Source organism: Genypterus blacodes, unplaced genomic scaffold (assembly GCF_046128005.1).
Source record: "Genypterus blacodes isolate CSIRO-AG114 ecotype Tasmania unplaced genomic scaffold, CSIRO-AGI_Gbla_v1 ptg000030l_1, whole genome shotgun sequence".
NCBI classification, from domain to species: domain Eukaryota; kingdom Metazoa; phylum Chordata; class Actinopteri; order Ophidiiformes; family Ophidiidae; genus Genypterus; species Genypterus blacodes.
In genome coordinates this window covers 2,213,361-2,241,101 of record NW_027466843.1, presented here as the reverse complement: position 1 = coordinate 2,241,101, position 27,741 = coordinate 2,213,361, and the positions used below count along the sequence as shown (strand labels likewise).

The following is a 27,741-nucleotide window of genomic DNA, read 5'->3' as shown; positions in this document are numbered from 1 at the left end:
GTGCAATAGCCCCGCCTGTATTTAACTCTTTACTCTTAACTCTTGACTCCTTATTCAGCTCTCGGGACACTTTGGTCTTCTGTCTCCCTTCCATCCGTCAACCTCATTTTATTATCCGGACTGTATTTGTGTCCTGGCCTCCTCATTGACGTCAGGTCGGGCAGCAGAGTACAAAGTTTTACACAGGCCTGAAATTGATCATTTGTGTGATTATCATTCCAATGAATGATGGATGATATCTGTTTTAGTTTTTAGTGATTTGTGAAGTTCTTTTAGACATTTGACCTCGGCTTTACCTCATTCTTCTGAAGTCAGCACAGCTTTGAATAGTGTTGGTTTTGATCTTCAAAAAGAACCTATAACTCTGCCACTGCCACTGAAATGCTATATGCATTATGTCGCTTTTATATTGGTTATACTTACCTCAATGTTTATTTTATTCGTTATTGGGTGATAATTAGCCTTTGCTACTTACAAGCTATGAAATTTTATTTGAAAATACTGTTCCAGCTCACAGGAAGGAAAAAATGGATTAAAATAAGTGCCATAGTTAAAATATAGCCTCTATGCTATGTAGGCACGCTGCTGTGAGAGTTTCCAGCGTGCAGTGTGTGTTTGTATGTCTTCATCAGCGGGAATGAGGTTGGAAACAACCATAAAACACGGGTTAGCTCAGGCTCCCTGGGAAAGGATGGGAAACTCAATTGCTGGTTGAAGCCTGCTCTGCTGAATCGCTAAAGGAAGTAATAGAGTTTAAATGGGCAGTAGCAAAACGCTGTCGTGATTCAACTCAGCTTTGAGAAAACATACACAAAACATAAACTTCATGAACCGCTCTAGAGAAAGGGGAAATACTGATTTTTTTTATGTTTTTGTGTAGTTCCAAAACAATCACTTTCCTCTTCTAGGTCGACATTGTTAAGATTCCCTGACGCAGTTGCAGAAACTAATCATTTTATTTCCTGTTTTTAGCATTTAACAATATCTGCAATCAAAAAAGCATGTCCCAAATAATCATACAGTTTGACAATCTGATGTTTATTCTTTCACTACCATTACCAAGTATGGCTGAAGGCGCAATATTGTGGTACAACCAGATCTCATCCGATGTTACCAATGTTTAACAGGTGAAGCACAGACAAGTGAAATGATTTGTCATAATAAAATTAACAATACAAAACACAGCTACACAGGGACAAGAATCAAGTCATAAGTACAATAAAATTCTGCATAAATTAGAGACCTAAAGAACAATATTCCAGAGAGGTAATATAAAACTGTACATGACAATACATTTGCAATACATTACAATATTTATTCAAATAAGGCAAATAGCACCATGGAAAAATATGGATTCTTATTCCAAGCCAAAAACCACACAGTTTGAACAGTAAACGCTACATGTGGAATGTAGGCAATCAAAGCACCAGAAGTAAGACGGCACACAGGAGTTCAGCGGTACAGAGGTTTCATTGACAGTACTTGTGTTACATGGACTCGTGTGCTTTCGTATCATTACTTTACTAACTGTGGGTACTTTTGATCAAGGGAATTAAATTTGATAAAAGACAAATATCTTAAACTGTAAAGTACTCTATGTTTTATCATGGTGAAAAACTTCCATTGGTCCTTTCTTTGGCCTTTTCTCTCTTCCCTCTTTCTACATCCCTCCCACTTTTCTCAGCTATTTTAATTAACAGGATTAGTCGCCGGTGACGACACCCTTTCCCCTCCCACTCTTTTTCCGTTTCCCTTCCTCTCATCCGTCTCTCTCTCTACCTGCTGGCATATGTTCATTGTTTTTCAAGCTCCTTTCCCTGACTTGTTGAGGTGTAACGAGGGGATGTTCAATTGTTTTGCCCTGATTTCTTGCTGTCTGTCATTCACAGGAAGTTGTTGGAGATCTGACGCTGGTGGTCAAACAAGTCTTCCATCTCAGCACTGTATGCATCACCTGTGGGGATTCAAGCAGAGGCCGTTAGCTGAAGCTAAATACGGGAAGCGGAGACAGAGAATTTGAAATTGAATCAAATCTTTTTATGTTACCTGCATGGCATCCAAACATGAAAACTCTGGCTCCATCATACTTGCACCGGCAGCGCATCACATTGTTTTGGAAATCAGACTCAGCCATGTCTAAACTGGGGTTAACCTCTACCTGTAAAGGGAAAGAGACTGGAGATTAAAGTCTGCAACGTTAAAGTCAGTCCTCTTCCGAAAAACGTAACTGCTGAAGCCTCAATGACATCACATCTCTGTTTTCAATCAAGTATACCAATTAAACGAAGAGCACAATAATTCCATGTTTATTTTACCTTGGATATTCCTGACATGAAACAGAAACTATAAACGTCCTTTCATTCCCTTGGTCAAGTTCAAATAAGGAGGACTTGCAGTTGAGTCATGTATCTGTGAGTGTTAAGCAGTAAACCAGCATTTCTCCTGTGAGAGTCATTCACACCTTGGGTCAGGTGTCTCAAGAGGGTCTGGTGAAGGTCGTCGGCAGTCTTTAGATTAGAGTAAAACATATAGAAGTGCAATGTGCTCTGCGACTGAAGGTGCTGGGGCAGAGATGTTGGGACAGCATATGTTGGTCTCACCCAACATGTGAAGGACTCTCACAGGATAACTGCCAGTTTACTACATGGATCAATATCTTCATCATGGTCTAGGCAATAACCTCACTGAGATAGAGACAAGAGATATAATTGGGGGACTACTCTATCTCGGTAGAGGTATGAGCTTGCTTTGTGCTTTGTAGTTTAGAAATGCAACAAATGAGAGTAACACATCACTAACTTCAGACTTTTGGGAAAAGCCCACAGAGAGAGAGAGAGAGAGAGAAAGAGAGAGAGAGAGAGAGAGAGTCATGTGTCTGTCTGAGAAACCACAAGGTTATTGTTGTCTGTTTCTATACGGCTTATAATGTATGAAGTGGCTGCATGACATCACTTTCTAATGTTATCTCCATGCTGGAGAGAAAGAGCTAAAGATGCAGATGACAGTTTGGGGTTTTCAGCTCCAGCCTATCATTACTCTGTAGCCACGGTTGCTTGATTGGTTGCCATGGTGTGTTGTTTTCCACCCTGTCTGCCATGTACAAAAAAAGCACACAAATGAATTTTCCTGATTCACACATCAAAGAGATAACCTGACCACATACACAATAAAGTAAACCCCTTTCATTTTTACATACGTTGAGAATTCTGCGGTTCCAATTGTATTTGCAGAGACGGATTTAAGATCTTTAAATAAATGATTTATGATATCATTTTTTCCATCAGGCATATATTTAAGAGCTCTGATGTAAAACAGCACATCCACATGGGACTGGATGCCCTTTAAAAGCTCCTGTAAGAATGTGAAACAAAGGACAGACGGTCTGTTTTTTACGCCGTCATCGTAGCGGCGGTAAGGTCGTGCAGCTGATTTTTAAATGACGGCGCAATCACGAGCAATCAGACTGAGGTGAATGTGGCTCATGGAGTTAAATGTATGCTCCTAAAAATGGCTGCCTCCCTGCCTTTCTGGGTTAAGAGTCTAAGAAACACCCAGTCGCTCACTCCCTCCACCTCTCACTTGTAACACGTTTACGACCCGCTCCACGACTGCTGTGCCACAATCCACCGCAAAGTCATGACAAAAGTAGACCCCTGCTTTATGATGCGTATGCGATTGTATCTCTCCAGACATGACCACACATACGGAGCACTAATGCAGATACACACTCACGACAAGCATCTTGATTTTGTGTAAACTCCCAGAAAATATTTAGAAAGTAAACATCACTATTTTAATGAAAATGTAACAAATGACTATGAGTGAATGTACTTTCTCCTCAAGTACTGGACTTTCTCCTTCTCTATTACATTCCTCTTGTTTACACTCTTTCTTCCTGCCTTCTTTCTTTCCCCAAAATGTCTGATGGAGCAAGATTTTTGTCTCGTCTACACTGGTAAGGCAATTTTGACTTAAGTAAAGTATTTGAGTGCGTCTCGTACCACAGATCAGCTCGGTGCGATGTGAAGAAGCTGTGAAGTTGAACAAACAAATCTCAGACTGTGCAAACGCAAAATGCTGACACAGTCTTTCCACTGCCAATAATCCTGCACAGTCTGAAAGGGTGGACTAATAGCAGGTCTACTTTCGATGTAAATGCAGACTAAATTTGCTCGCCTTAAACGCTCACACGCCCTTAAACTACGTACATATAACACCTGAATGACTGCCAAGCACCATTTAGCTAAAATTACAGTCTCTATCACAGCTTTCATCTCATATACGCCTTCAAATGTTGAAATGTTGAAATGCCAAACCCCTATTTGCTCTCTTTTCTTCGCTTTTAAGGTCAGAACCAAGAGGAAATATGTGTTAGTTGGATTCTATTTCCCCATAAAGTGTTGAATTGATTTCTATCTGGGCATTAGAATTTTACGTATTGACGGCTGAACACATAAAAGATGCTTCCTGACCTGGAATATATATTCTCCGGGCCGCACGTCTGTAACGTCCACCCACTGGCAGTCGATGTCATGGCGGTAAGTATCCCAGCAGCCGACTGAGATCCCCTGCTGTCCCATGTTGTAGCAGGCATAGCGCTTCTGCATGCCTGGAGGAGAGATGTAATAAGAAGAATATCATGTGTTGTTATTTGGCATCCTCCATCAAGTACTCCAACAAATACAAATGAGTTCTTGCTTCAAGACTATGAATTGAATACAAGATCTTAAGTTTTCAGGCTATGAGCATATTCAGGCTTGGCCCCCGATCTTACAGTCTGCTGCTGCCTTCTGAACGCTCATTATGGGATTTTTTAGCTTTGCAGTCTTATGCATTCTTGACTGCGGCTGTGTTATTGTCTTAGATGTTTCTCACGGCACTGCTCTCTTTTCCAGATAACCCTTAAAAGACAAAATTCACACGGCGTGGTTTTGCGTGTTTGGTCTCTCACCGTCGGGGCAGTAGGTGTCCTCCAAACAGAAGCTGGCCTTGTGACCTTCAGCCACTTTAGTTCCATTGAGGGTGAGTAGATCATAGTGGGTGAACACCTCAATACTGTGGTAATGCCTGTGAATGAGAGCGGGATAGCTCGATAAATACAGCGTAGGCATTATATGCAACATAAACGAAGAATCATAAAGAGTTGACACAATCACCTCAGTGTTGCTCTTTCTCTCATTACAAAACTTTTCCCAGAAGCTTTTTCGCAGAGCCGACAGTGAAACCATGTATTTGCTGCTGGAGGAGGTTGGTGATTGGGTTTTGCGGCCGGGAGCGAAACTGAGTTGTGCCTTTTCGTTTTGGGACACGGGAACCACAACCGCTGAGATAAGAAGCCAGGCTGGTTTGAGCTCAGTCATGGCTCCCAGTGCAACAGATGGGTGACCAGCGAGGAGCACGTTTCTCGTAAACATCATTTTGTAGGATAAAAGGTAGTGTTTATTGAGTTAAATGAGAGAGTTGTGTGTGTTATTTGTTAAGTTATTTATAGTACAGGACTCAGGAATAATTCAGCACTCTTCATCTTATCTGGGGAATGAATTCTAAGGCGTTTTACTGTTCAACCTCCATCCATACCAGAAGTACTCTAAGGTCAAACTGTATTTTCAATATTTGTGGTATTGAAGTTATTTCCGTATTACTCAAATGCAAACCTTCTCCGACTTCTCCTGTCTTCTACATTCTCATGATTCTCCTTCTCTTCCCGGTCTCACCTGTGACACTGGTGCCATACCCAGCTCTCTCTGGTGGCACGGGGTCTGAAGTCAGCGCGGCCCAGGTTCATGATGCGTGAGGAGAAGCGCAGCAGGCGGCGGTGTCCGTACGGCCAGTTCATCCTGGCAGCGGAGGATGACAGGCAGTTCTCCTCGTTGGCGCAGGTCAGCAGGTGGAGCGGTCGGTCCTCCAGGTAGGCCGTCTCTTGGACCAGCTGAGCATCCAACACAAGATCGGGAGCGGCTGTAAGGGGTCAAAGGTTAGAGATGACATCACAGCCATTGTACCATAAACTCAAACGTGTCATCATGATGTGCTGATTTGGGCCTCACTCTCCACACAGGTGACCCCTGCAGCTCTGCCATCTCCTCCTCTGGGACAGTAGACGTTTGTGTTTTTGCGACACTGCTGGACAGACATCTCGGTGCCGATGCAGTGGGTCCCACTGAGAACCACCTCCTGAGCATCTGCAGAACCAGGCCAGTACCAGGTCTCCTACAGGCAGAAAGAACAAAACGCACATGTGACCACACAACAGAGATTCAAACAGTTAAACACATAAGGATATAAACATGTGAAATCTGTTGAAGGCGACAAGTTGCCTGGGGTATAACAATTAAACCTCAATTTGTATAGAAGCTATCAGTGCACATTATCACATTTTCCACTCTTTTTTTTTAAACAATTTTAAAACTGCCAGTTAAATGTTCCCAACAACACCCCTAAGACACACTGGCCTTTCCATGCCCAGTTCTATTTTGAGTTTGTTTGCCCTGTGAATTTCTTCCTCTCCCGATCTTTCTTCGCCTCACTTTCCCTCTTTTATTTTTGTTGCACTGGAAGTGGACGTTTGAGAAGCCTATAATTACCTCAGGCCTCGGTAATAACACAGCACAGACACACAAACAGCAGAGAGGAGGGAGACGGAGAGAGAGAGAGAGAGAGAGAGAGAGAGACAGAGAGAGAGAGAGAGAGAGAAAGAGAGAACAGAGAACAAAAGCTGAGTGAAAATGAAAGGCTCTATTCTATTCCGTGCTATTCTAGTCCTCACCTGGTGTGCTCTTGAAGCGAAGCCGAGGCCCAGCTGTCGACACACCACCATGGCCTCATTGATGCCCCAGTTCTCACTGCACACACTGCCCCAGCGTTTCACCCCTCCGACCTCCATCAGCACCTCCACGCGGCCCTCTGAGGGCTCCCTGCCTCCTGCCAGACGCACCTGAATGGGCAGCGAGGGACATTGAACTAGTACCAAAGACTTAGTTTGCAAAAAGAAATGAAACTTAATTCCTGCTATGCTGTCATGTGTCAAAATGTTGATGAGTTTGCGTGTGTGTGTGTGTGTGTGTCTCACTGTAGCTTGCAGGCCGGTGTTGGGGACGTTGCAGCGAACAGATACGTCCTGGCTGTGTTTGCAGGTGTAAAGCGGCACCTCTCTGAAGGGACACCCCAGGATGGACGTCTCACTGCCCGTGCACTGGACGCTGTTCATGTGAATGGGACCGGTACCTACAAAGAGGCCACGTAGTGTTGAGGGCACATGCGAGAGGACGTGCTCACACATGCAAACACATGCGTAAAAGTTCCTAAATCCTGATGGCTTTGCATACCGGGCAGCCGTGGCCCACAGAGAGGCATTAAAAGAGCAGACATGATCCGTACCTCTGATGTGGCTCTGAATCTGAGCTTAACCAGAGAGCTTTCTGTCCAAATTACACTCTGCTCTGCACACTGCACATGAGGGACATGCTTTATAAACCAAAATAGGTACCAAAATGCCAAAATTGAGGAAAATCTTTGAAGACATCTATGTTTGCGTAGGTGTGTGAGGCCCAGGCTAAAGCCCTATAATTTGCCTTTAAATAGCTAATGATGTCATCAAGTCAAGTTGGATGGATAAGTCTTTACAGTCTTCTGTCGTTTTTCTCTGGCTGCACCACTCATAAGCCTGCACTCGACCCCCTATGTATCACCTTATTCTGTCATATTAACCTGGTGAAGATCAAGACAATACAACACGTGAAAAGTGTTGGACACATTCCTCACTCTTGTCATTAGAACTCATCTGTAACCACAACATTGGTCGACTGACCTGAATTTTGGGTTAGGGTTCTCGGGGGAATGGGAAACCACAATGCTCAATTTTCACATTTAATCATGTTTATTATTTACACATTGTAGCACCATAGCACCTTCTTTATAGAGTCCTAAAAGCAGCACTCAAATGGATTCTCTAAATGACTTCATTAAGGAAAGCAGAGAAGGAGAGAAGGAAAAGCACCCACCATTACAGGACGTGCTATGTGCTCATTTGGGCAGAAAGATAATGGACGGAAATGAATGTGATTAGAGGGTTACTGCAGAGGTGCGGCAAGTAAAAGGAGGGTAATTGAGTGTGTGAGAGCACGGACTGTTTTCTAGGAAAATGTTTAAATCTATTATTGTTTGGTAATTTGGTGAATATACTCTCATGCCCACTATTAGTGCCAAAACAATCACAATCTTTCTGAATATTTGGTAATGTGAGAATTGCGTGACATCCTGGTTTCAAAGCCGTGATAACATTTAACATACAGCAGGTTTATTTTGACAACAACAGTGCATGCCATTGTTTCAACTACAGGAACCTGCTTGCATAGTTTACACTTGTACAGTTGGTCATGGGTAGAGTTTCTCAACAGTGAGCTTCTAAGATAGAAGCAGAAGCCAGGCTGTAAACAGTTTCACTGGGTTTATTTGTCTGCTTGGGCCTGGTGAGTTATGTGAGAAACTGTGTTTAGTCTAAGGAGATAAACTGATGGTTCTCAGGGTGCATGGTGAACTTGGGAACTCGCCCAAAGACCTTACAACTGAACTAAATCAGTAGCCAAGAGTCTTCATCATACTACTCTTGCTATCATTATAGTCAACACGGATATGCTTTCATGAATGAAGTTCTCTAACCGGTTGGTTTCATTTTAACATCTTGCATCTGGAGCGGAACAGAGAGAAACTAAATGAAATTGTGAAGGCAATTATAGGCTATAGGCTCAATGCAATGACAAATGGGAAACACCAGAATTGTGCTTTAGCCAATGATCGCTGGGCCTTAACCCTTAAAGGGTGTCTCCGCTGATTATACACATCCAATCCAGTTTATTGGTCTTAGGGAGTTCGGTTCAGCATGTGAAAACAATAAAACCAAAAGCTTTGTGGCAGCAGCACAGTCAGGGAAACTCACGCTTATGACATCACAAGGGTTACTTCCTGATTAAAAGTTTGAGGTTGAGGTCAGTTTCCCTGACTTTGCATGGCTCCATCTACAACCACAAAAGCTTTCATGCTACACAAGATCAATACACTACAGTCCACCCTCAGAGGTACACATCCAAGTTCAGGCACAGGCAATCTTCAAGCAGCACTATGTAACCTTTTGTGCAATATTATTTCTGCCTTTGTTGGATCAAGCGAGTGAAATGTGAAGAATAGCAAAGACAATTAGCAAAGTACTTTCTAAATGTGTTTGTGTTCCATCTCACCCTGTCCAAGCTGAGCCCGGTTGAGGGCCTCCTTGGCCGTGCCGAAGCCCAGCTCCCTGCAGACGACGCTGGCTGCACTGATGTCCCACAGGTGGTCACACACGGTGCCCCACTTACCCTCCCTCAGCACCTCCACACGGCCCTCGCCCAGCCGTGGCCCCGACTTCAGACGCACCACCGGCTGGAAAGTGGAGCAGAGTTTGGGTAGATATTTTAGACATATCATTTGGGTTATAAATTTATGGACGCCTATTCTAGAACTGACTTAGCTCTTTAAGTGTGAACCTTCCATCACAAACTTGCAGTAACCTTTGTGAATATCATAAGGGTCTAAGGGCACAGCGCCCTGTACAGCCTTTAGTTGTTAACACATGGTGAATAGTATCCCCAACGACCAAGAGTGCTGTTTAAAGATGTTTAATACATTAGCACACATCAAACATGTTTTAATTCCACCCCCACAGTGACTCAGCCAGGGTCCAGCCTCACAAAATGGCTGCTTAGTATGAACATCAGGCTAACACTGACCTGCACGGCTGGGGGTGCGGGCACTCTGCCAAAGCGTGTGAACTGAGACCCAGGGACACAGCGGACCACGACGTGCATGCCGGCCCGGCATGGCATATCATTACTGGGGAGGGACAGCAGAGCCTGGCACTGAGACAGAGAGGCCTCCCCCCCCTGGCACTGCACCTTCTCCACCCAGTAACCCTTCTTACTGATCAGTGTCCTCAGTCTGAAGGGCCAAAACAAAACAGAGAGACATATTTGTGTTTGTAAAAATCACCATTAATAATGTTGAGCATGCAGCAAGGAAGAGATGAGGATCTTACCTAGAGGATGGGTCAGACAACTTGGAGTCCCACAGTTTCCTGAAAAACAAAGAATGTAAAAGCAGAGTTTTCAGATTGACGTTGTAAACTTCTACAGCTCTAAACAAATCTCATGGGCTGCCAGATGTTTATCTTTTATTTACTTTCCCCACCTACCAAATAGTTTAATCTCTTCGAGGACCCATAAATTATTTATATGAAACAATCAAAGGAGAGAACATCCCTCAGTGCTTCAACTTCTCACAGTTCACAGACATGAAACCTTAGAGGAGCTGCCTTAAGTACATATGGCCTTGTTTGTCAACGGCACCAAGCAAGCAGTTATTCTATACATTGTCTTTGTCTCGCTTTAGTTTGCTTCATGTGGTCTTTTTCTACTCTTGCACAATATCGTCTTTCCGCCTCAATCATCCTTCCTCGGCTTCCTTGATCTCCTCACTCATCCGCTCTATCTCCCAAACCTGTGATAAACAAACTGAAAGCTGTAAACACAAAGGAGACGCAACAAGCTGGAAAGGGCGTGTGGTTCCACAGCTAAATATATGGCTGTCGAGGGAGAGAGTGAGCGAGAGAACGCAGAGGGAGGGGGAATAAAAGCGGAGAGAAAATGAAACGAGTTTTACAATACAGGATCCCATAATTCCGTCTTTCTTTATTTGTTATTTTTTTCTGTCTTTCCTTCCCAAACCCTCTTGGTATGTAATTTTTAGATCTTCCTTTCCACTCAGCGGTAGTCCTGTCTTAATGTTTGCCTATACGTCTACTGTAGATGTCTGGTTTGGCACTTTCAAGTGGAAAAATACTATAAATATGAATAAGGTACCATACATTAATGCCTGCAAGTGGCCTGACTGAGCTCTGCCAAATCCAACATGGTTTTCAAAACTGTGTCCAGTTTCACGGTTATTACCATCGACTGGAGTCAAATCCTAAAGGGAAACTGTGTACACAAAAAGAGGCCCCCTATACACACACACACGCACACACACTCATGTACACATCATCCCACAAATAGATGAACTGAAACAGCACAGAAAAAGGGGCGAATCCAATAAAAAAGAAAAGAAAACATGATTCAGTTACCAGGCAGGTTCTGGGAAGTGTGCCTCTGTCACACACACCCACACACACACTGGAGCTGACCATTTGCAACAGCCAGAATAATGCAGTGTGACGCCTCAAATCAATCTTAGACAGGAGCAGTACTGACCCTTAGTATCCTCGTGTAGCGCAGATTACTGTGTGAGTTCCCAAACGCTAGCCTAAGAAATTACGAATCCACGTGACGAAAGAACGCAGGGAAGCCCGGTACAGTTCAACGAGGGAACCACAAATCACACACGAGGCAACAACAGCCACAGACTAAGGGCCATATCATATAATTCTTTTCCCCCAAGGCAGTTGAAGGAAAATTCCACCCTCAGATAAGTTTACACTGTTATATGTTATTATTTTGCAATGTTCAGTGTGGAATCGGTCTAGACAAACGGACTCCTCCATCTTTTATGGTCTATTGAAAGCTTTAAATTTGCATACGTTTCTCTTGTGCAGGGAATTCATATCTGTGTAATATGGTGGATCAAAGCTCAGAAGCTCTTTCGCTCTGCTTCCTGTCTGCATTGTAGCTGTGTTAGAATGACCTTGAGGTCCTATTAGTGGAGTCTTCACTGACCCCCCTATTGCATCATTTGAATTTGTGAATAGAGAAATGGGTACCAAAGGCTTTGACAAACGGTACGTTCCAAATTGAGAGAACACAGACAGATTTACAAGTGAGGGCTAACGTTAGCATCTGTGTCTTGATAGTCTTATTCTGCAATAATCTGCACCTGACAAAAAGTTATCTCGCTTATTATTCCGGCAGTTTACTTAAGAAATTATTTCACACAGTATATTAATTATTATACAATACAATACAATTATTATATTAATATTATATATATATATATATATATATTATATTAATTAACAGTCCAAACTACAAGCTAGCAGCCTATTCACAGTAAAACGTTGCACATTTTCTTTAATTGTGAAATGTGACATAATCAGTCGGACATTGATGTCATGTTGCTCTTCAGTGTGATAAACCCACATGTCTTATTGTCGGTTGACAAAAGGGAAAGCGATGCTAGTTTGTAGCCAGCTAGGAATTCTGACACGTCTAAGTGACAGCATGGAGCATACTAGCTGTAGATGCTACGTTATCACAAATAGGGTTGTATCAACTTGAAATCTTCCTGTACAGATTTTGAAAGGTGTTCATCTGTCTTGTGTGTGAATGTGTGCGTGTACACGATTATGCAGCAATTAAACTTGTTACACATCACTGCGGTGACTCAAAATGAGAGAGACAGACTACAGCACGAGGAGGAATTAGCTCATGGGGTAGAGAGGAGGAATGTGTGTGTGTGTGTGTGTGTTTGGGGGGGGGGGGGGGGGGGGGGGGGGGGTCAGGGGAGAGAGTGCTACCCATATAATTGCCCAAGAGTTGCTTGGCAGTGTCTGCCGTGCGGTTGAGCGGTAGCATGTCAATTCACACACTGCAGACATGGAAATATGCACGTACATACTGAATCAAGCTGCTGTAAAATAAAGCCCTTTAAAACCCCACGTTATGACTGCATGCTGGGATACAATGAGCGAGTGATGTAAGACTGCCGTTTTTGGAATAGAAAACGCGTGTCCTTCAGTTGGGCTTCTGAAAGACAATATGGTTCTGTTTGACGGGCTGTCGAGCTGAATGAAGCCCGCTCAGTCTCAAAAGAAAAGAGGTAAACCACAGTGTTGAGGCCAGACAAACCGCAGCCCCGCTGAATCCTTTGAAAGCAGGAAGGCTCGTAGTTCTATCTCTTCTCAGGATCTTTGGCCTGATGCCACGTTTTGAAGTAACTCTGACCACACAACGCCATAAGGCACAGTGCAGAGGAGTCGCCTGTCAGAGGAGATAACCTGTTATTATGCTGCGCGAACACAAAGCTGCCTGGCTGGAACAATCGGCTCAACACTCAGGAGACGGCAGGTTGCAGCAATAACCCCACAACAGTTTCTAGACAGTTCCATCAATCTCCATAGAAGGAGAATTCAAAGAGTCATAATGATGTACTTTCCATGAAATGTGGCTTTTAGCATAATTGCCAGAAAGCATAAAAAGTTGCCTTAAAAGAGCAGTAACCGAGGAGGGGAGAGACAAGAAACGGGGGGTGAATGTAAATTATAGGATCTGAAGAAGTCACTGCGAGCCTCAAAGAGAGAGTGGATGTGTCGAAACAAGGGAGCTGGTAAATGGCTTCAGCGCTTGCCTTTGTAAGTGTAGCAAAAAGAGAGAGAGTCTTTAAACATCTGTAAAAAGGCACAAAGCAACTTAACAGGCAGCGACTAACGCAGTCACGCCAAAGCCACATAGCCAGAGAAGGCAGCGCCGACACAGTACCAGGGTGTGCAGCAGGTTCAGGACAGAGAATATTCCAGATTAGAAAGTTCTTTCCCGCATCTTCCCACTCTCCAAACCATAATTGCAGCTGTTCAAGTGGACGCAACCTCCAAGGAAGAGCATACGTGGATGACAGCCAGCACGATGGGCAGACTGGGGCGATGTCATGTGACTGTTAGTGTTTGCATCAGTATAAAATACGGTCATAAGTCATAAAGCAGTATTAAAAGACCAGTGGCAAATTTACATATCTGCCTCAAAATACGCAATCGGATATGGCTCCAGATTATTATGCTGTTTGTTCCTTTCTGTAAACACACACACACACCCACAGGTGTTTACTGTCTGACTGCTCTATTGATGTTAGATGTTGCTGGGTGGAGTGGTCCAGTCTGTAAATAAGCGGCTACACGGGCACTTAGGACAAATATGCAACGCACGCACAGACACACCAGACGTGTTTTGTCAGCATCGTCCACATTTGCATTTAATGTAAGGGAGGGATTTTAGAGGTTAAAAATCATGAAACGCTGCCTTGCCTGCTAAAACAAACATTGCATCCAAGCTTTAAGAAATGTGGCCCAATGTCAGATTATGAATATTTTAAAATACCCTATTGATAGCAATAGATACGCTTTCAAATATCTAAATGTTAGAAACTGATTGCGACTTAAAGCTGAAACAAGGCCTGACGAGAGCAATATTTTTGTTGAAAGACTTGATCTGCATCAGATTCATGTCAAATGGAGTACAGAGCTACAGCAAGTCGGTTACTTCCCACTTCTAAGAGGCCGAGTGAGAGAGGGAGCTATTCATCGCTGGTCTGTGGTGAACGGGGGCAGCCGGGGGGGAGAAAGCAGTCGGTATCCTGCCGTCCAAACAGAGCTGAGCAGGACACAGGGGCTAATTATTGGTGACATGGACAGACAGATGGTGCAGGGTTAGGCCAGTGGTCAGCGCAGTCGTCCTGTTGGCCATAAAAAGACCTCTGCGGGCAGACGGACGGACAAACGGCGGGCTGTGTTTGCGTGTTTATTTGTGTGTGAACTTGTACGTGTTTAGGATCTGGAGGTTTATGTAAGGTCAAGCGAGATTCTGCATGGTGAGGGCGGAGGCGTGCGTGTGTGAGTGAGGCGTTGGGCTTTGGTTGTGGTGTGTGTGTGTGTGTGTGTGTGTGTGTGTGTGTGTGTGTGTGTTTATGTGTGCAAGTATAAGAGCATTGAAGGTCTGTATAGGTGCTTCAGGGGATATTTATGGCCAAACATATGAGTTGTGTTCATCCAGACATAGTGAGCCTGATATTATTACTGGAACCCATAATTAAATAAAAGTAAATACAGTAATAATTTATCTTTTTTCTTTTAAGATGTTTTTTCTGCTGTAAGATTTTATTATTAGTATTTTTACTTCTATTACTTGGGCGTATTTTCATCTCAGTTGTGCTTTCCTGATTTACCTCTTTATTACTGGTAACTGAATCATGAATTAGTCTGAGTAACCCATTAAAAATCATGTGAACCATGCACAAAGGATTTAAAAATCCCTTAATTGCATATTTGGTACCTTTGGGATTTCCACTTGAATTTAAAACAAAGGTGTGTGGATTTGTTTTTTCTGTGCAAACTCCTATCGCTGACTTGGAGAAGTGACAGAAATTCTATGATGATAGATATTAGATGAGATGTGATGCGATATGGAGACTGAGCTGCCTAATCTGTGAAGTCTTCAGTCTACGTTGCAACCGCGGCGCAATGGGAAGTGCTGCTGTACACAATTTTCAGAGAGTTTTATAATTATATGAGATTAGAAACCATGTAAGGGAGGTTTTATGTAAAGACACACACCATGATGATGATAATCTTGTAGTCTGGATCTGACATTAATAACATACTCTCCAGGACTATTTTAAAATCCTGTGTTGAGGCCCACAGAGCCAACAGGACACAGACTTGGCCGGCAGCCTGACTAATGCCACAGTGGACCTGTCATGGCAAGTGGTTGTGCTAATGACAGCCATCGCGGTTAACCTCTACTACAGGGGGGATGGAGGAGCAATCCAGGCACAGGGCACCTAATACATGTGTAGCTCCACCACACTTTTCCACTCCTTTCATACACATACACGCACTTGTACACAAACAGGCAGATAGATGCGCACACACGAGCACAGGCACCCATTTTCTTGTCGCTCCCGTATTCACCCTCACGCTCACCTGTAGGCGTTTTGGTCAAACGCTTCTGTGGCAGGGAATCCTAACATGCCACAGACGACCCGGCTGCTGCTGAGGCCCCAGCCGTGGTTACACACATGACGCCATCTCCCAGCATGCTTCACTTCAAGCACTCCCTCTGTCACCAGACCGCCATGGTTGCCGGACAGCACGGGACGGAGACGCGCCTCCTCCAGATGAACCCTGTCAGAGCCCTGTTCACAGGAAGATGTGTCCTTTCACCACCAACCACTGCTAAATCTAACGTCCTTTTCATCATCAAAGGGGGTTAAAACTCAACATCAACAAAAGCGAGGAGCCAAAAACATGATGTCATCTTCACGCAAACATTTTGCCACATTGTTTGGGTAAATATCACCAGACAGCACGCAAGTGAGATAAGGATGAAAGATGATAGGACGATAAGCTGTGCCTCTAATCATTACACCCTCTAATCATCCACAATACATCATCACCAGGAAGGAACCTGACAAAAGAGAGGGTGTTTGTTTAATGTGTCAGGAGCCGTGTCATGGTGATTATAAAATGGTGTAAACTCGGCACGATCACCAAAGGACAGCCAAGTACAAGTGATAAATGTTTTGCTGTTTCCAATGTGGTGAGTACTAGGTCTGAATTACTGGGATGTTTGAAAAGTTGGGGCAGGCACAGATGGTGGTTGGGTCCGTAACTTCAGGCCTTGTTGGTGCCTCTGAGCTGGATCCAGAGCTGGCTGGGTTTTAGGTTCGTCTGTAATTATACGTGCCCACTTCACCAATGACATTTGTGTATGGGAGCCTGAATAAAGTCAGATTGGGATCTCTCTTTGATGTGTACTTGAGGTTGTGTGTGCATTCTTACCTGGATGAAGCGCACGTCGGTTTCATATCCCGGGTCTGGGAAGTTGGGCTCTACATGGTTTCCACTGAGCTGCTGCCTGTTCCCCTGTCCCTCTGCCTCCCGTCTAACAGCTTGTGGACTGCTCCTGCCTGCTACCTGTCTGTGGGTTGCACTGTTAATCAAATGGGAGGGTAAGTCATGGCCTTGTGGCAAAGCTGAGCTCCCTGCCTGAGCTTGTCTTGAACCGCCTCGACCCAAGCCTCGTCTTAAGATTTGGATCTCGTGGCCATTTTCCTGTGGTGAGATGCTGCTCCGACGGGAACTAGTTGGATTGCGATGGAGAGCAATCTCGTGGCCTCTTCTGGAGGTGGAGAGGACGTTAGCTGGCACTACAGGAGGAGCTGGGGGGGGGGACAGACTGTGCGGGTTTCTCTGTTGTGATTGGGGTGACTGTTGCCTGGAGGATGAAGGCGCCGTCTCCGGGGAGACTGGGGGAGAGTTGGGTCTCCGCTCTGGGCTACAAATGACCCCCAGGTCCTCAGCATGGGTGCAGTCATTGACTCCCCAGCCATTGGACCGACACTCAGCAACAGAGTTCTCTGTGCCCTTGCAGTGCACATTGTCCAGCCAGATCAGACCTAAGAATGAGGAAGATTAAACACAATCAGTGAGACTGAAGACTCAGATCACATTAGTCCCTCAAAGTTGAATCACTATAGCTTGACGTACCTTGTCCTTCACCAAACTTGGCACTATGTGCCCAAGTAAAGCTGCTTTGGAAGCCTAACTGTCGACACAGCACATTGGCCAGGTTAATATCCACTTCATCATCACACACCGTCCCCCACGCGCCATTGTAAAACACCTCCACACGTCCCTCATTTGCATTGCGCCTGCCTACTCCCGCAAGACGCACAAGCACCTCCTGGGCAGACAGCAGAGGGGGGCATAGAAGAAGCAGGAGGAGGAGGGAGGACAGGGAACCTAGGCACAGCATCCTGGAGAAAAGGAAAATGGAGAATGAAAGATAAGTTTCTGGAGGGATGACACAGCATGAACGCAGTGTAAATCTGGAAAACAGGGAACATTTTGCAGAAACCTGAAAGTGTGTGCTAAGTAGAAGGCGCTGAATATATTCACACACACTACCACAAAAATCCAAAAATCATGCAAAGCCATAAAATACACATTCCAACCTCTGACATACATATAATTACAAACTGCATGTCTAACCATAAAGGGACATTCCACAGAAAATGAAAGATTGATTGATGTTTTTATTGTTTTTTACTAATCAGTCATTTAGTGGGACAGTCAGACTGAGAAACATCGAAAATAGCTGAGAACATAGGTCTCAGTCTGGGCCAGTGAGGGCAGGCCAGGACTGTAATAACCAAAACTAAAAGTAACTCCTCCATCCAGCCAACGGAAACTTTGGCTTTCCGCAAAATCCTCAAGCGTGGTTACATATATTTAGCAGACAGACACAAAAGCAAATAAACACCGTCGTAAAAATGTTCTCACACATAAATAAAGCGTCAGGTCGGCTTCTGCAAGAGACATTTTGGTTAGCGAGGAATTATTAATGTATCTTTGGTCCAAGTGTTTCTTCAGCAGAGATAAGAAGACATCTGATAGTGATTTTGATTTATAAATGGAATTATTCTGTCAAAATCCGCTCTGCTGTGTATTTATGGCACCTCTACAAAAAAAATCCAACTGGGCAAACTAGTGTGTGTAAATAAGAGCAGCAGATCAAAGCTGTGAGAGATGAAATAGAATGAATGAGAAGAAATAAGTCTGTAGTTTAGGCAGCTGCAATAGCAAAATGAGAAAACACACTCTGAGACAAAGGAGGAGAAGTGGAGAGAAGAGGGATAAGTTACAAGCTGAACTCACCTATCTGTTGATCTCACCCCAGAGTCACTGGGAGAAAAGAAGGGAGCCAGAGTGCCGGAGAGAAAGAAGGCAGTGAGTTTGGTCCTGCTGTCTCTCTATTCTCCTCTTTTCCCTCCCTCTTTCTTTTTCTGTCACTCCCTCAGATCTGCTATTTTGTCCTCCCTCCTAGTTCATTTCATTTAAGCTGCTTTTTTTTTTCTATTCTTTCTTCTCTTCCTTTTTATCTGGTTGCTTTTGTCCTTTTCGTCACCCACTGCCTGCCTGTTAAAGAAACCTGGTAAAAGGAAACACACCACAGAAGGTCTGTTAAGATCCACGTAATAAAGGAAAGAAACTGAAAAAGAAAAGGAGTGAATTATTTTCTTTGGGTCCAGTTGTCAAATAAACAAAAAAAGGCGTTTAGCTGATGGGGTAATAATATAACTACTGTATATTATTACTGGTTTGTGCCTGTTGTGCTGAACTGGTGCAGGTTGATCAGCTCACACACTAACATCACTCTGCCAGGCTGCTCACATGGTCTCCACATGGATACACGTGAGCTCAACTTGCACAAGACCATCATTTTGTGAAACCTCTTCTCTCTTTTTCCCTCTCTTAATTTCATAAACTCACCACACTGTGAATATTTCACTCAGTGTTCCCGTAGCCTCATCTTTAAACTATCACTAATTCTTAACTGTTTGTTGAAACTAAAATCCCTGTTTTGTAATTGTTTTTTTTTGGGCAAAATACACAATGGTAGAATATCATATTGCACACATCCACACGCACGCACGCACGCACGCACGCACGCACGCACACACACACACACACACACACACACACACACACACACACACACACACACACACACACAGGCTCAGCAAGCCCTGGCATGATTCCATGCCCACAATTGGTGGTATCATGAAATAAATACTGTGCTCTCTCCGGGGAACTGCCTGAAGTTTTTCTCTCTGCATGAATTTCACTTTCATCCACAATCATGGTATCTTCTCACTCAAGGGAAGATGGATGTACAGAATCGTGAAAAAATGTGTACTGGCATATTGATTTTCCTATTATTGTTATTGTTATTATTGCTATTATTATTATTATTATTATTATTATTATTATTATTATTATTATTATTATTATTATTATTATTATTATTATTATTATTATTATCGTGCTATTCATAAAAATTACTACGTTTCATCTCAGGGATAAAGTAAATTACATTATACATTCTTACAGTCTTCTAACCAATGTATTGTTATTAATCATGTGTATAAACCCCTGTAGCAGCCTTATATCTGAAAATGATTACATGACGATGGAATTCGGTTTAATTAAAGATAATACTGGATACTGTTTGATTTAGAATCATGTCTGAACAGCTGAGTGAGGCTTAAGAGCGTCCTCTGGTGGAGTGAATCGTTTGTACAGCCTTTTGGAACCTCCAATTTGGACAGCATTACTTAATACAATGATTTTTTATGTGTGAACAATTCATAGTTTTCCATATTTTGCATCAAGTAACACTGGTGGTGCAACTTATGAAGTTTGGTATGAATTTGGTATGAATTTTCACATTTTGTAAACTCTTTCTATTTCTACATTATCGTTGTTGTAGTTGTCCTTTAATGTGTGATCATTCCATTTTATGAATGAAACACTCCTATAACACGGCTAAGTTCAGTTCATAAGTGAGACACCTGATCCTAAACTGCTGGAGCCAACACGTGTAACCAGGCAACATCAAACAAGCAGCTGAGTTGCTGTGAAACAGTGAACTAATTATACCAGCGTAGACTGTTTCATTACTAATTCGGTTGAGAACTTATTTTGTTGTGTCTTTTTATCAGTGAAAAATGAGTTCGGAGTTTTTAGCTTCTCGGCCACAGTTTGACAGCAGAGCCGTGGCTCACGGGGTCTCTGTAGAGAAGGAACCCGCAGGGCTGCAGCCCTCCGCCGGCTCAGCCACCGCGGGGTACCGCTCTGCTAAATACACCCCGGGCGAGTGGCACTCCAACTGCCGCGCCATCCTCCATCAAGCTGCTCTCGACGGAGATGAAGCCCGGAGGATCCAACGAGACTCCAAGTCTCTGTACCAGATCACCGAGGCAGCCACCCAGCGGACCCAGGCCGAGGGGACGCGGATGCTGGGTGAGACGCTGCAGGACATCCACCTCTGGAGGTCCGAGTTGCAGCGGCACATCGAGCAGCTCCAGACCGACACGGATGCGCTGATGGCGCTGAAGCTGCGGCTGGAAAAGGCGCTGGACGCCACCGAGATACCGTTTGCCATCGCCACCGATAACCTCAACTGCCGGGCACAGCGGCCGGGCCCGGACCTGGTCAGAGACACCGTGGAGGAGGAGCTGCTAAAGGTCAGCAGCGATTATTAAGAGAGGTTTAGAAAAGTTACTTTTAATAAAGGCGTCCTTGTTTTAAGTCACCAGTTTGTTAGAAAGTAGTCAGCTATGTGTGTATTGGTCAACTATGAGTCAGTGCACCTGTGTCAAGGTAATAAGGCCTTCGAAACAAACGGCCTCTAGGTGGTGATGTTTCTTTGCTATGTCATTCACAGCGATAAGCAGTCTTTTTGTCTTTAAATCAGTCCAGCGTGAATTTAAACGAATGTAAACAGTAATTACATTAATACACACAACAGCTTGTTTAATAGTTGTACCCTTAACAGATATTAACTAAATTCACTAAAATAACAGTAAGACAACACCAAACAGAGTGTGACATAGCAACAAGTCTGAATGTGTGTTTTATAGGAAGTGGACCTGATCAGGAGCGTGCAGGCTCTTCTGAAGAGCACCAGAGATCAGGTTGTCATTCAGATCAAGTAAGTGTCTGTTAATATAGAGCAAACTTGCTGTCATGATGCACCTAACAGTGTGTGTGTGTGTGTGTGTGTGTGTGTGTGTGTGTGTGTGTGTGCGCGTGTGTGTGTGCGCGCGCGTGTGTGTGTGTGCGTGTGTCAGGATCAATAGAGAAGCCAAGCTAACCTTGGAGTTGGACTGGTCTGATAAGTATGAAGCTTACAAATTTGATGACCACTCTGGACGATTGAACAACATGAGCCCAGATACAAAACTCCACCCCAGCTCAGCCACTCTGCAGGAACAGTGAGTTCATCAAATCCATCGTATAATGGTATAAATGTACAATTGAAGTGCTTTTTATGCAATACACCTGCCTTTTGTTCTGCTTCAGGGTGTCTAATCGTCCATCATGGACAAAGTTCACTCATGACAATCTGTCTAAGGCCATACAGGCAGAAGAGGCCACCAACAACCTGAGGTGAGGAGGTCACACTGTAGCTTAGATTCACAGTCAGGGTGACACAAACGTGGTAGTGACAATCCAACAGATTTAAAAGGTTCACTCCAATGAACAATGTGTGTGTGTGTGTGTGTGTGTGTGTGTGTGTGTGTGTGTGTGTGTGTGTCTCAGAATGCTTGTGGAGCGAGTGCTGCTGGAAACTACTGAGGATCTTCGAGCCCAGCGCTCCTCTGTGGATCAGGCCTTCAGTCAGCGCTGTGAAGAGCTGATCGAGGCCAGAACTAACCTGGAGCTGCTGCACACACAGGTTGATATGTAGAAAGGTTGATTGAAGCTGAGCATTTGTAAAATATACTTTATCCCTAGCATTATTATCATTATTATTATTATTATAATGTAAGTGAACATTATGTCTTTGGTAATCACTGATTGTCTTACAACAATCATTACTAGAGAGGAAGTAAACATTTTGTCTTTGCCATAATTGTCTTAGAAGAATCATTAAGAGAGGAAGCAACATTATGTCTTGGCAGGTTTCTGTGAAGTGGTTACTAAAAATATATTAAAATACATGTTTGCTCAAGGAATAACTCAGTGCATGAATTCACTGAGACTTGGGATAGATCTCTCATGTATGGTTGAATAAAAGAAAAGGTCTCCGTAAATTGATAATTGAAATATACTTTGTTAACCAATCGTGCTTTTCTACTGGGGATACCTGTTTTTGTACATTGACCAAATGAAAGAATGATGCACAGATTTAGCAATGGGTTCAAATGCAGCTGTAGTCAAAACAGACAGACAGTGCGTCACGCTGACATGAGACAAGAGGCCTCTCATACAAACAGGAAGTGCACTAACCATCAATCCTGGCAAACATGAAACCAAAGCAGCCAGAAGGTATTTCCCATCCCCTAGAATCTAGTGCACTCATTGTTTAATCAGCTGGAATTTAGTTTAAGAGGTCTTGTAATGTCTGGCAGCTAAGAATTTAAACAGGTTATGTGTGTTTCTCTGTGTTTTTTTATTTTCCCATCTTACAATGTACACATGTGTGCAGACCTTGGAGCAAATTGGGGCCCAGGAGAGGAACATTGTGGCTCTGCTGCAGGCCATCCATAACAAAGAGGCCCCGCTGAGAGTAGCCCAGTCCAGACTCTACCTTCGCTCCATCAGACCTAACATGGAGCTCTGCAGAGATGAACCCCAGTTGAGGTAAACACATATACAAAACGCCTTCATCTATTACTTACACAAGCTAACAGGAGATATGCATGATCTCACTCTATTGCACTCTCTCGGAACTCCTCTCCGGCTGCGTGTTTCTAGTTTGGAAGGGGAGGTGCGGCAGATCGACGCCACCGTGGAATCCTTGCGGCAGCAGCTATGTGAAGCCCGAGGCTCTCTGTCACGCCTGGAGGAGTCACGCATGGCCATTGAGAAAGACGTAAAGTGTAAAAACCATTCTCTGTTCATCGAGAGGGATAAGTGTATGGCTCAACGCAAACGTTACCCCACAATGACCACGCTGTCGGGCTACTGAAGGCCAAAGCATTTAAGCCCCTTATCGTACTTTGGCTGAACTGCAGTATTTTAAAAGTTTGAAGGTTGGATTTATCGTGTTCCTACTCTGATTTGAGATATTAAATCATATTGAAATGTCTCAATTCATCATATAATGTTCCATTTATTAAATAATTTGGGCCAATTCCTTTTAAATGCCTCCGAGCCAGAAAAATAATGTTGTTTTGTTGATTAAGTGCCTTATTGGTATTTATTGTCACAGCAATGTATACTCACCTAAGTGCAAAACATATCTGATGGTGATAATAAAAATGAATCTGTACACACTACTACAAAGTCCCAGCTTGATTTCAATCCGGGAATAGTTCTTTGGTTAAAAAGGCAGTTACATATAATACGTTAGCTGCTATTTCAGCTCATCCAAACAGAAAGATTTCGACAAAAATAGACAATATATGAGATAATGTGCAAACCGCGTGACCCCAGAGTGCAAGTTCTGACCACAGCCACTCAGATCCTTCAACTTTTTCTTGGCTTTGTTGGATCAAGCAACAGTTTCATGGCAGGAGACACCCTCCGTACTGAAGTTTTGGTAGAGGGAATCTCCGTGGTTATCTGCATCATCGCCATGATACAAGTCCCAGCCGTCCACATTTGCATTTGCATAAATCTACAAAAGGAACAAAAAAGAGACATTACACACTTGTCACTTGTGTAATCATGTCAGCATTGCATGAGGCCCGAACCACATACAATACAACCACACCACAATTGACACCACACACACCCAATGGCCTTTCTTTCTTCTAGCGTCTAAAACACACACATATTGCGAGATGAACATTTGTTTTCTTACATCTTCTGCATCCTTCCCTTTTCCAGAATCAGTCGCCTTCTCCTTGTTACCACTGTTCACTTTGACTACAGCTCCTAGAACAAGTGGACAAAAAGAGTGAAGATGATGAAGTCACAGTTTGTGTGTGTGTGTGTGTGTGTGTGTGTGTGTGTGTGTGTGTGTGTGGCTGTGAACACACCTTGCGTTTTGCGACTCCTCCGTTTATAAACCACAACGAGGGTGCCAGCCACTGACAGCAGTACGGCCAAGACTGCAGACGCAGCGAATATTACAGGCCTTAAATGTTCCGCCTCTGTAAATAAATACAGAGTCACACATGTGTGATTTTTTATTTTTTATTGAACTTATTTCTCTTTGTCTGCACTATCCCCCTTGCTGCTGTAACACTGTAAATTTCCCCATTGTGGGACAAATAAAGGAATTCTGATTCTGATTCTGATTCTGATGTGCATTTCCCCTTTTTACATGTACAGACACACACTTACACTGTCACACTTACCAGGCGTCACGGTGGAGTAAATGCTGGTTGTCTGTTGAGAGACTGTTGGAGAACGAGATGAATATGAGGGGAAATTCATTCTTTGTCCTTCTGAAAAATAAATTGACAAATATGTAAAGCATCCAGGTCGTCATGGTGATACCTGGGTGTAACTTGCAGACCAGACACAAGCCTTTCCCCTGCCTTGATGCTCTTTTCCTTATCTTACCTACAGAGAGTTGAATTTTGACATAGTTGCCGGGGCTCCACTCTGTGTCTGAGCCACACCAGAACATCCCAGCATCCTCTGCTCTCAGCTCTGTGATCCTGACCGAGAAAGAGCTTGAGGTGACGCTGTCCTGCAGCTTGAACCTGCTGTTGGACCGCCCGCTTGTCACTACTTTGTTACAGTTGTAGTGTCGGTCTCCTTTACAGAGGAACTTCAGCTTTCCCTTGTGTTGTGGTGGATAGGGACACTGCATTTGAAGCGGACGTCCCACGGTGCCGATCAGGTTGTTTAAAGTCACACAGCACCACTCTATTAAAGACAAACAGAAGAGGGGGGTTTGGTGAAAATGAATGAATGTGTTGAAATACCAGCACAGCTCAAATTGAGGAATTGTCTTAGCAAATATTGAGGTCTCTTTTGCTTTTTTTCCTGTCTCTTCATTGCCTCTTTGTCTCACCTTTTACACTTAGCTGAACAAGAGAGAAGTGATCGAAGCCGGTGAGTGATTGTACACCACACAAGTACGGCCCAGAATCCAACAGTGTCAGTTGGGTAAAGGTCACTATGAACTCATTCCAGGCCTTGTCGTTCAGTGTGAAGCGTCTATTTCCGCTCTGTATAGAGGTGACAAGAGCTTGACGCAGACATACTGAGGGCTGCGTTCCTCTGCAGATGTACTTGAGGGTGTTCCGATACTGATCGTGAGGGCAGCTGATGGACGCTGAAGCGTCCGTTACACCTTCGAATTGGCTGAATGTGTCACAGCAACTGTCTGCCATCAGGACAAACATCGGCAGAGAGGGACAGAAGGACAGACACGGGGCAATAAGAAGACAGGAAAAGCAAAGACATAAAGATATTATTAGAAGAGAGTATGTAGAAGACTCAAACTCCAAAATAAAGTGGACTTCTGAGAAACACAATGGTGTGGTTTGGCAGTCAGAATAGCAACCACATGAATAAAAACATCTTCAACATATTGCATCTTTGAAAGGTGGAGGCTATAGTGTCTATATATAATGTACAATGTGAGCTTTTTTAAAATAGCTAATGCTGATTCAAAGCCATCTTTCAAAGTAACTGAAACAACTTCTAAACAGCTGAAGCTTTACAACACATCTAGATTAAAAATATAAATGCAACTCCATACACTTCACTAAAGTTGATACCCTAACAGATATACGTACATGAGAAATGTGTAAAGCTGTATGGGAACGTGAAATGAGTGGAGTTGTGAAACATTAAGTTTGAATATCTTGTAGCTGAGGTGAATGTGAATGTTTTGGCCTTAACTGCACACATTCAGTCTTATTTTGTGTATTTAAGAACATGAAATGCCTGAGCTGCTTGCTTACCTGGCAATACGTCCAGCTTGGCTTTGCTGTAGAGATCTTTTCCACTCTGTGTCACACCACACCAATATTTCCCCGCGTCGGCATCATCAAGGTCAGCGATGGTCACGGTGAAGACATGTTTTGCTCTGTTATCGAGGATTAAATATCTTCCAGACTGAGCTTTGTCAGTTGTAATAAGAACATCGTTGTCATATCTACATTGACTATTACACAGGTACTTCTGACTCCCCTCGTATCCTTCTGGATAGGGGCAGACAAATATGGCTTCTCCTCCATGGTACCCGGTCGCACGGATTATGGCTTCTGCACCTGTGAAACAACTCAAAGCTGCAAAGAGAGGATTAAAGGAATGGAAAAGAAGTTGGAGAATAAAACTGTATTATTAACTTAAATAAATCTCTGATTTGTATAGATAAGATACTTTTTGACAAGCTTACTGCAGAGGATAAAGAGAAGTGGTTGGTTCCACATCTTCTTAGCTTGCAAGGAAACAGGGTAATGATCACAGGGGGCTAGAGACTGTTGATATATCCGGTGTGTGTGTGTGTGTGTGTGTGTATTGTTTCATGTGTCTATCTGAGTGCGCATGAAAGTACCACACCTACAATCTATCACACACACCATCAAATGGAACAGTTCCTCATGCAGCTCAACACCTCCGCAGTGGTGAAAATGAATAAGTATGTTGTAAGAGTTTTGGAAAGTAACTAGTTTCACTTCCGTATATACTTCTGCATTAGGATGAAATATTAGGTGGAAGATTTTTTTTTATTTTGGAAGAGAGAAATTTGAAGAAGTAAGTCTAAATAAGTAATTGCCATGCTTTTGTGAAATGGGAAGTTAAAATTGAAGGTTACATAGAAGAATCTTAACCTAGTGATCCTTGTCAGTAGTCACTCATCACTTCCTTAGTTAAATAGAACAGTTATTGTAAAAAACAAAACAAAAAAACAAGAAAGATAATAAAAATAGCATTAACATTGTAGCAACTACATTACTTTTCCTTGAGTATTTCCCTCTTATGGGCAAATTTTACATATAACACAGTCACACCTCTTTAATCAAGTCTGCCTTACAGGCAATTCATCCACCCCTGCACTTTTTGTCGATTGAGGTGTTACTAGAATTTATTTTAACTTTTGAGCAAATAAGTTTCATATATGTAGTATAATTTGTCATTACTGGACTGATCGAAATGCTACAAAGATAAGAAAATCATTAGATGAACAGGAATCTGCGTCTCCCACATATTCAGCGGCGATAACTGCAATTTAGAGGTCGCTGGTAAACACCCTGCAGTCACACGATGTGTGTATTATTGCTGCCTGGCCACTAGAGGGCAGTGCTTTACAATCTAATTCCAAACAATTGCATTTACCTACACAACGGTGTTTTGAAAACGTGATATAAATGTAGTACTTTATTATTTGTGGTGTGGTAGCGTAGTGTAGTAACTCTTTACAGGGCACATGGTAGAGAACCGACTTTTTGTTTTTGCAAATCAGACCTGTATTGGACATTTTACAGTCTAGTCCAGACTCCAAAGTCGAGCAGAACTCCAAGCGGTGTTTGCAG

General features: G+C 43.3%; 3 protein-coding genes across 5 annotated transcripts; 1 reads left to right on the top strand and 2 right to left on the bottom strand.

Annotated features, from left to right (window-relative positions):
- Positions 1–947: 947 nt before the first annotated feature.
- Positions 948–18,648, bottom strand: LOC142994726 (lysyl oxidase homolog 4-like). The gene is made up of 15 exons (XM_076145553.1): positions 18,446–18,648; positions 17,276–17,544; positions 16,568–17,184; positions 15,710–15,921; positions 10,067–10,105; positions 9,762–9,969; positions 9,234–9,414; positions 7,070–7,224; positions 6,767–6,934; positions 6,048–6,210; positions 5,715–5,958; positions 4,952–5,067; positions 4,473–4,609; positions 2,047–2,158; positions 948–1,954 (listed from the first exon to the last, which is right to left on the bottom strand). The coding sequence occupies exons 2-15, from the start codon at positions 17,541–17,543 to the stop codon at positions 1,884–1,886; spliced, it is 2,691 nt and encodes an 896-aa protein (XP_076001668.1). The 5' UTR covers position 17,544; positions 18,446–18,648; the 3' UTR covers positions 948–1,883.
- Positions 18,649–20,298: 1,650 nt separating this feature from the next.
- On the top strand, positions 20,299–23,276 carry tekt4 (tektin 4). Its single transcript, XM_076145563.1, has 7 exons — positions 20,299–20,817; positions 21,214–21,284; positions 21,424–21,567; positions 21,656–21,742; positions 21,896–22,031; positions 22,785–22,939; positions 23,054–23,276. The coding sequence occupies exons 1-7, from the start codon at positions 20,299–20,301 to the stop codon at positions 23,265–23,267; spliced, it is 1,326 nt and encodes a 441-aa protein (XP_076001678.1). The 3' UTR covers positions 23,268–23,276.
- Positions 23,277–23,405: 129 nt separating this feature from the next.
- Positions 23,406–26,696, bottom strand: LOC142994730 (polymeric immunoglobulin receptor-like). 3 transcript variants are annotated; one of them, XM_076145561.1, is made up of 8 exons: positions 26,604–26,696; positions 26,167–26,493; positions 25,269–25,583; positions 24,812–25,120; positions 24,604–24,645; positions 24,283–24,396; positions 24,105–24,178; positions 23,409–23,918 (listed from the first exon to the last, which is right to left on the bottom strand). In XM_076145561.1, exons 1-8 carry the CDS (start codon positions 26,635–26,637, stop codon positions 23,793–23,795), a joined length of 1,341 nt encoding a protein of 446 aa, XP_076001676.1. In that variant the 5' UTR covers positions 26,638–26,696; the 3' UTR covers positions 23,409–23,792. The 3 variants fall into 3 exon arrangements, with proteins under 3 accessions (XP_076001677.1, XP_076001676.1, XP_076001675.1); XM_076145560.1 differs by having other exon boundaries at positions 23,410–23,918; positions 24,604–24,693; XM_076145562.1 differs by lacking the exon at positions 25,269–25,583 and having other exon boundaries at positions 23,406–23,918; positions 24,604–24,693.
- Between the last annotated feature and the right edge of the window lie 1,045 nt (positions 26,697–27,741).

Bases quoted from the DNA above. Each gene is read 5' to 3' on its own strand.
- tekt4 (XM_076145563.1), top strand. From the start codon at position 20,299: ATGAGTTCGGAGTTTTTAGCTTCTCGGCCACAGTTTGACAGCAGAGCC. The intron at 21,285-21,423 runs GTAAGTGTCTGT...TGCGTGTGTCAG, and splicing joins CAGGTTGTCATTCAGATCAA to GATCAATAGAGAAGCCAAGC. The intron at 22,940-23,053 runs GTAAACACATAT...GCGTGTTTCTAG, and splicing joins AGAGATGAACCCCAGTTGAG to TTTGGAAGGGGAGGTGCGGC.
- LOC142994730 (XM_076145560.1), bottom strand. From the start codon at position 26,637: ATGTGGAACCAACCACTTCTCTTTATCCTCTGCA. The intron at 24,179-24,282 runs GTGTGTTCACAG...CACTTGTTCTAG, and splicing joins GAGGAGTCGCAAAACGCAAG to GAGCTGTAGTCAAAGTGAAC. The intron at 23,919-24,104 runs GTAAGAAAACAA...TTCCTTTTGTAG, and splicing joins AAGGGAAGGATGCAGAAGAT to ATTTATGCAAATGCAAATGT.
- LOC142994726 (XM_076145553.1), bottom strand. From the start codon at position 17,543: ATGCTGTGCCTAGGTTCCCTGTCCTCCCTCCTCCTCCTGCTTCTTCTA. The intron at 17,185-17,275 runs GTACGTCAAGCT...CCTCATTCTTAG, and splicing joins CAAGTTTGGTGAAGGACAAG to GTCTGATCTGGCTGGACAAT. The intron at 7,225-9,233 runs GTGAGATGGAAC...GCCTCTTTGTAG, and splicing joins CCGGGCTCAGCTTGGACAGG to GTACCGGTCCCATTCACATG.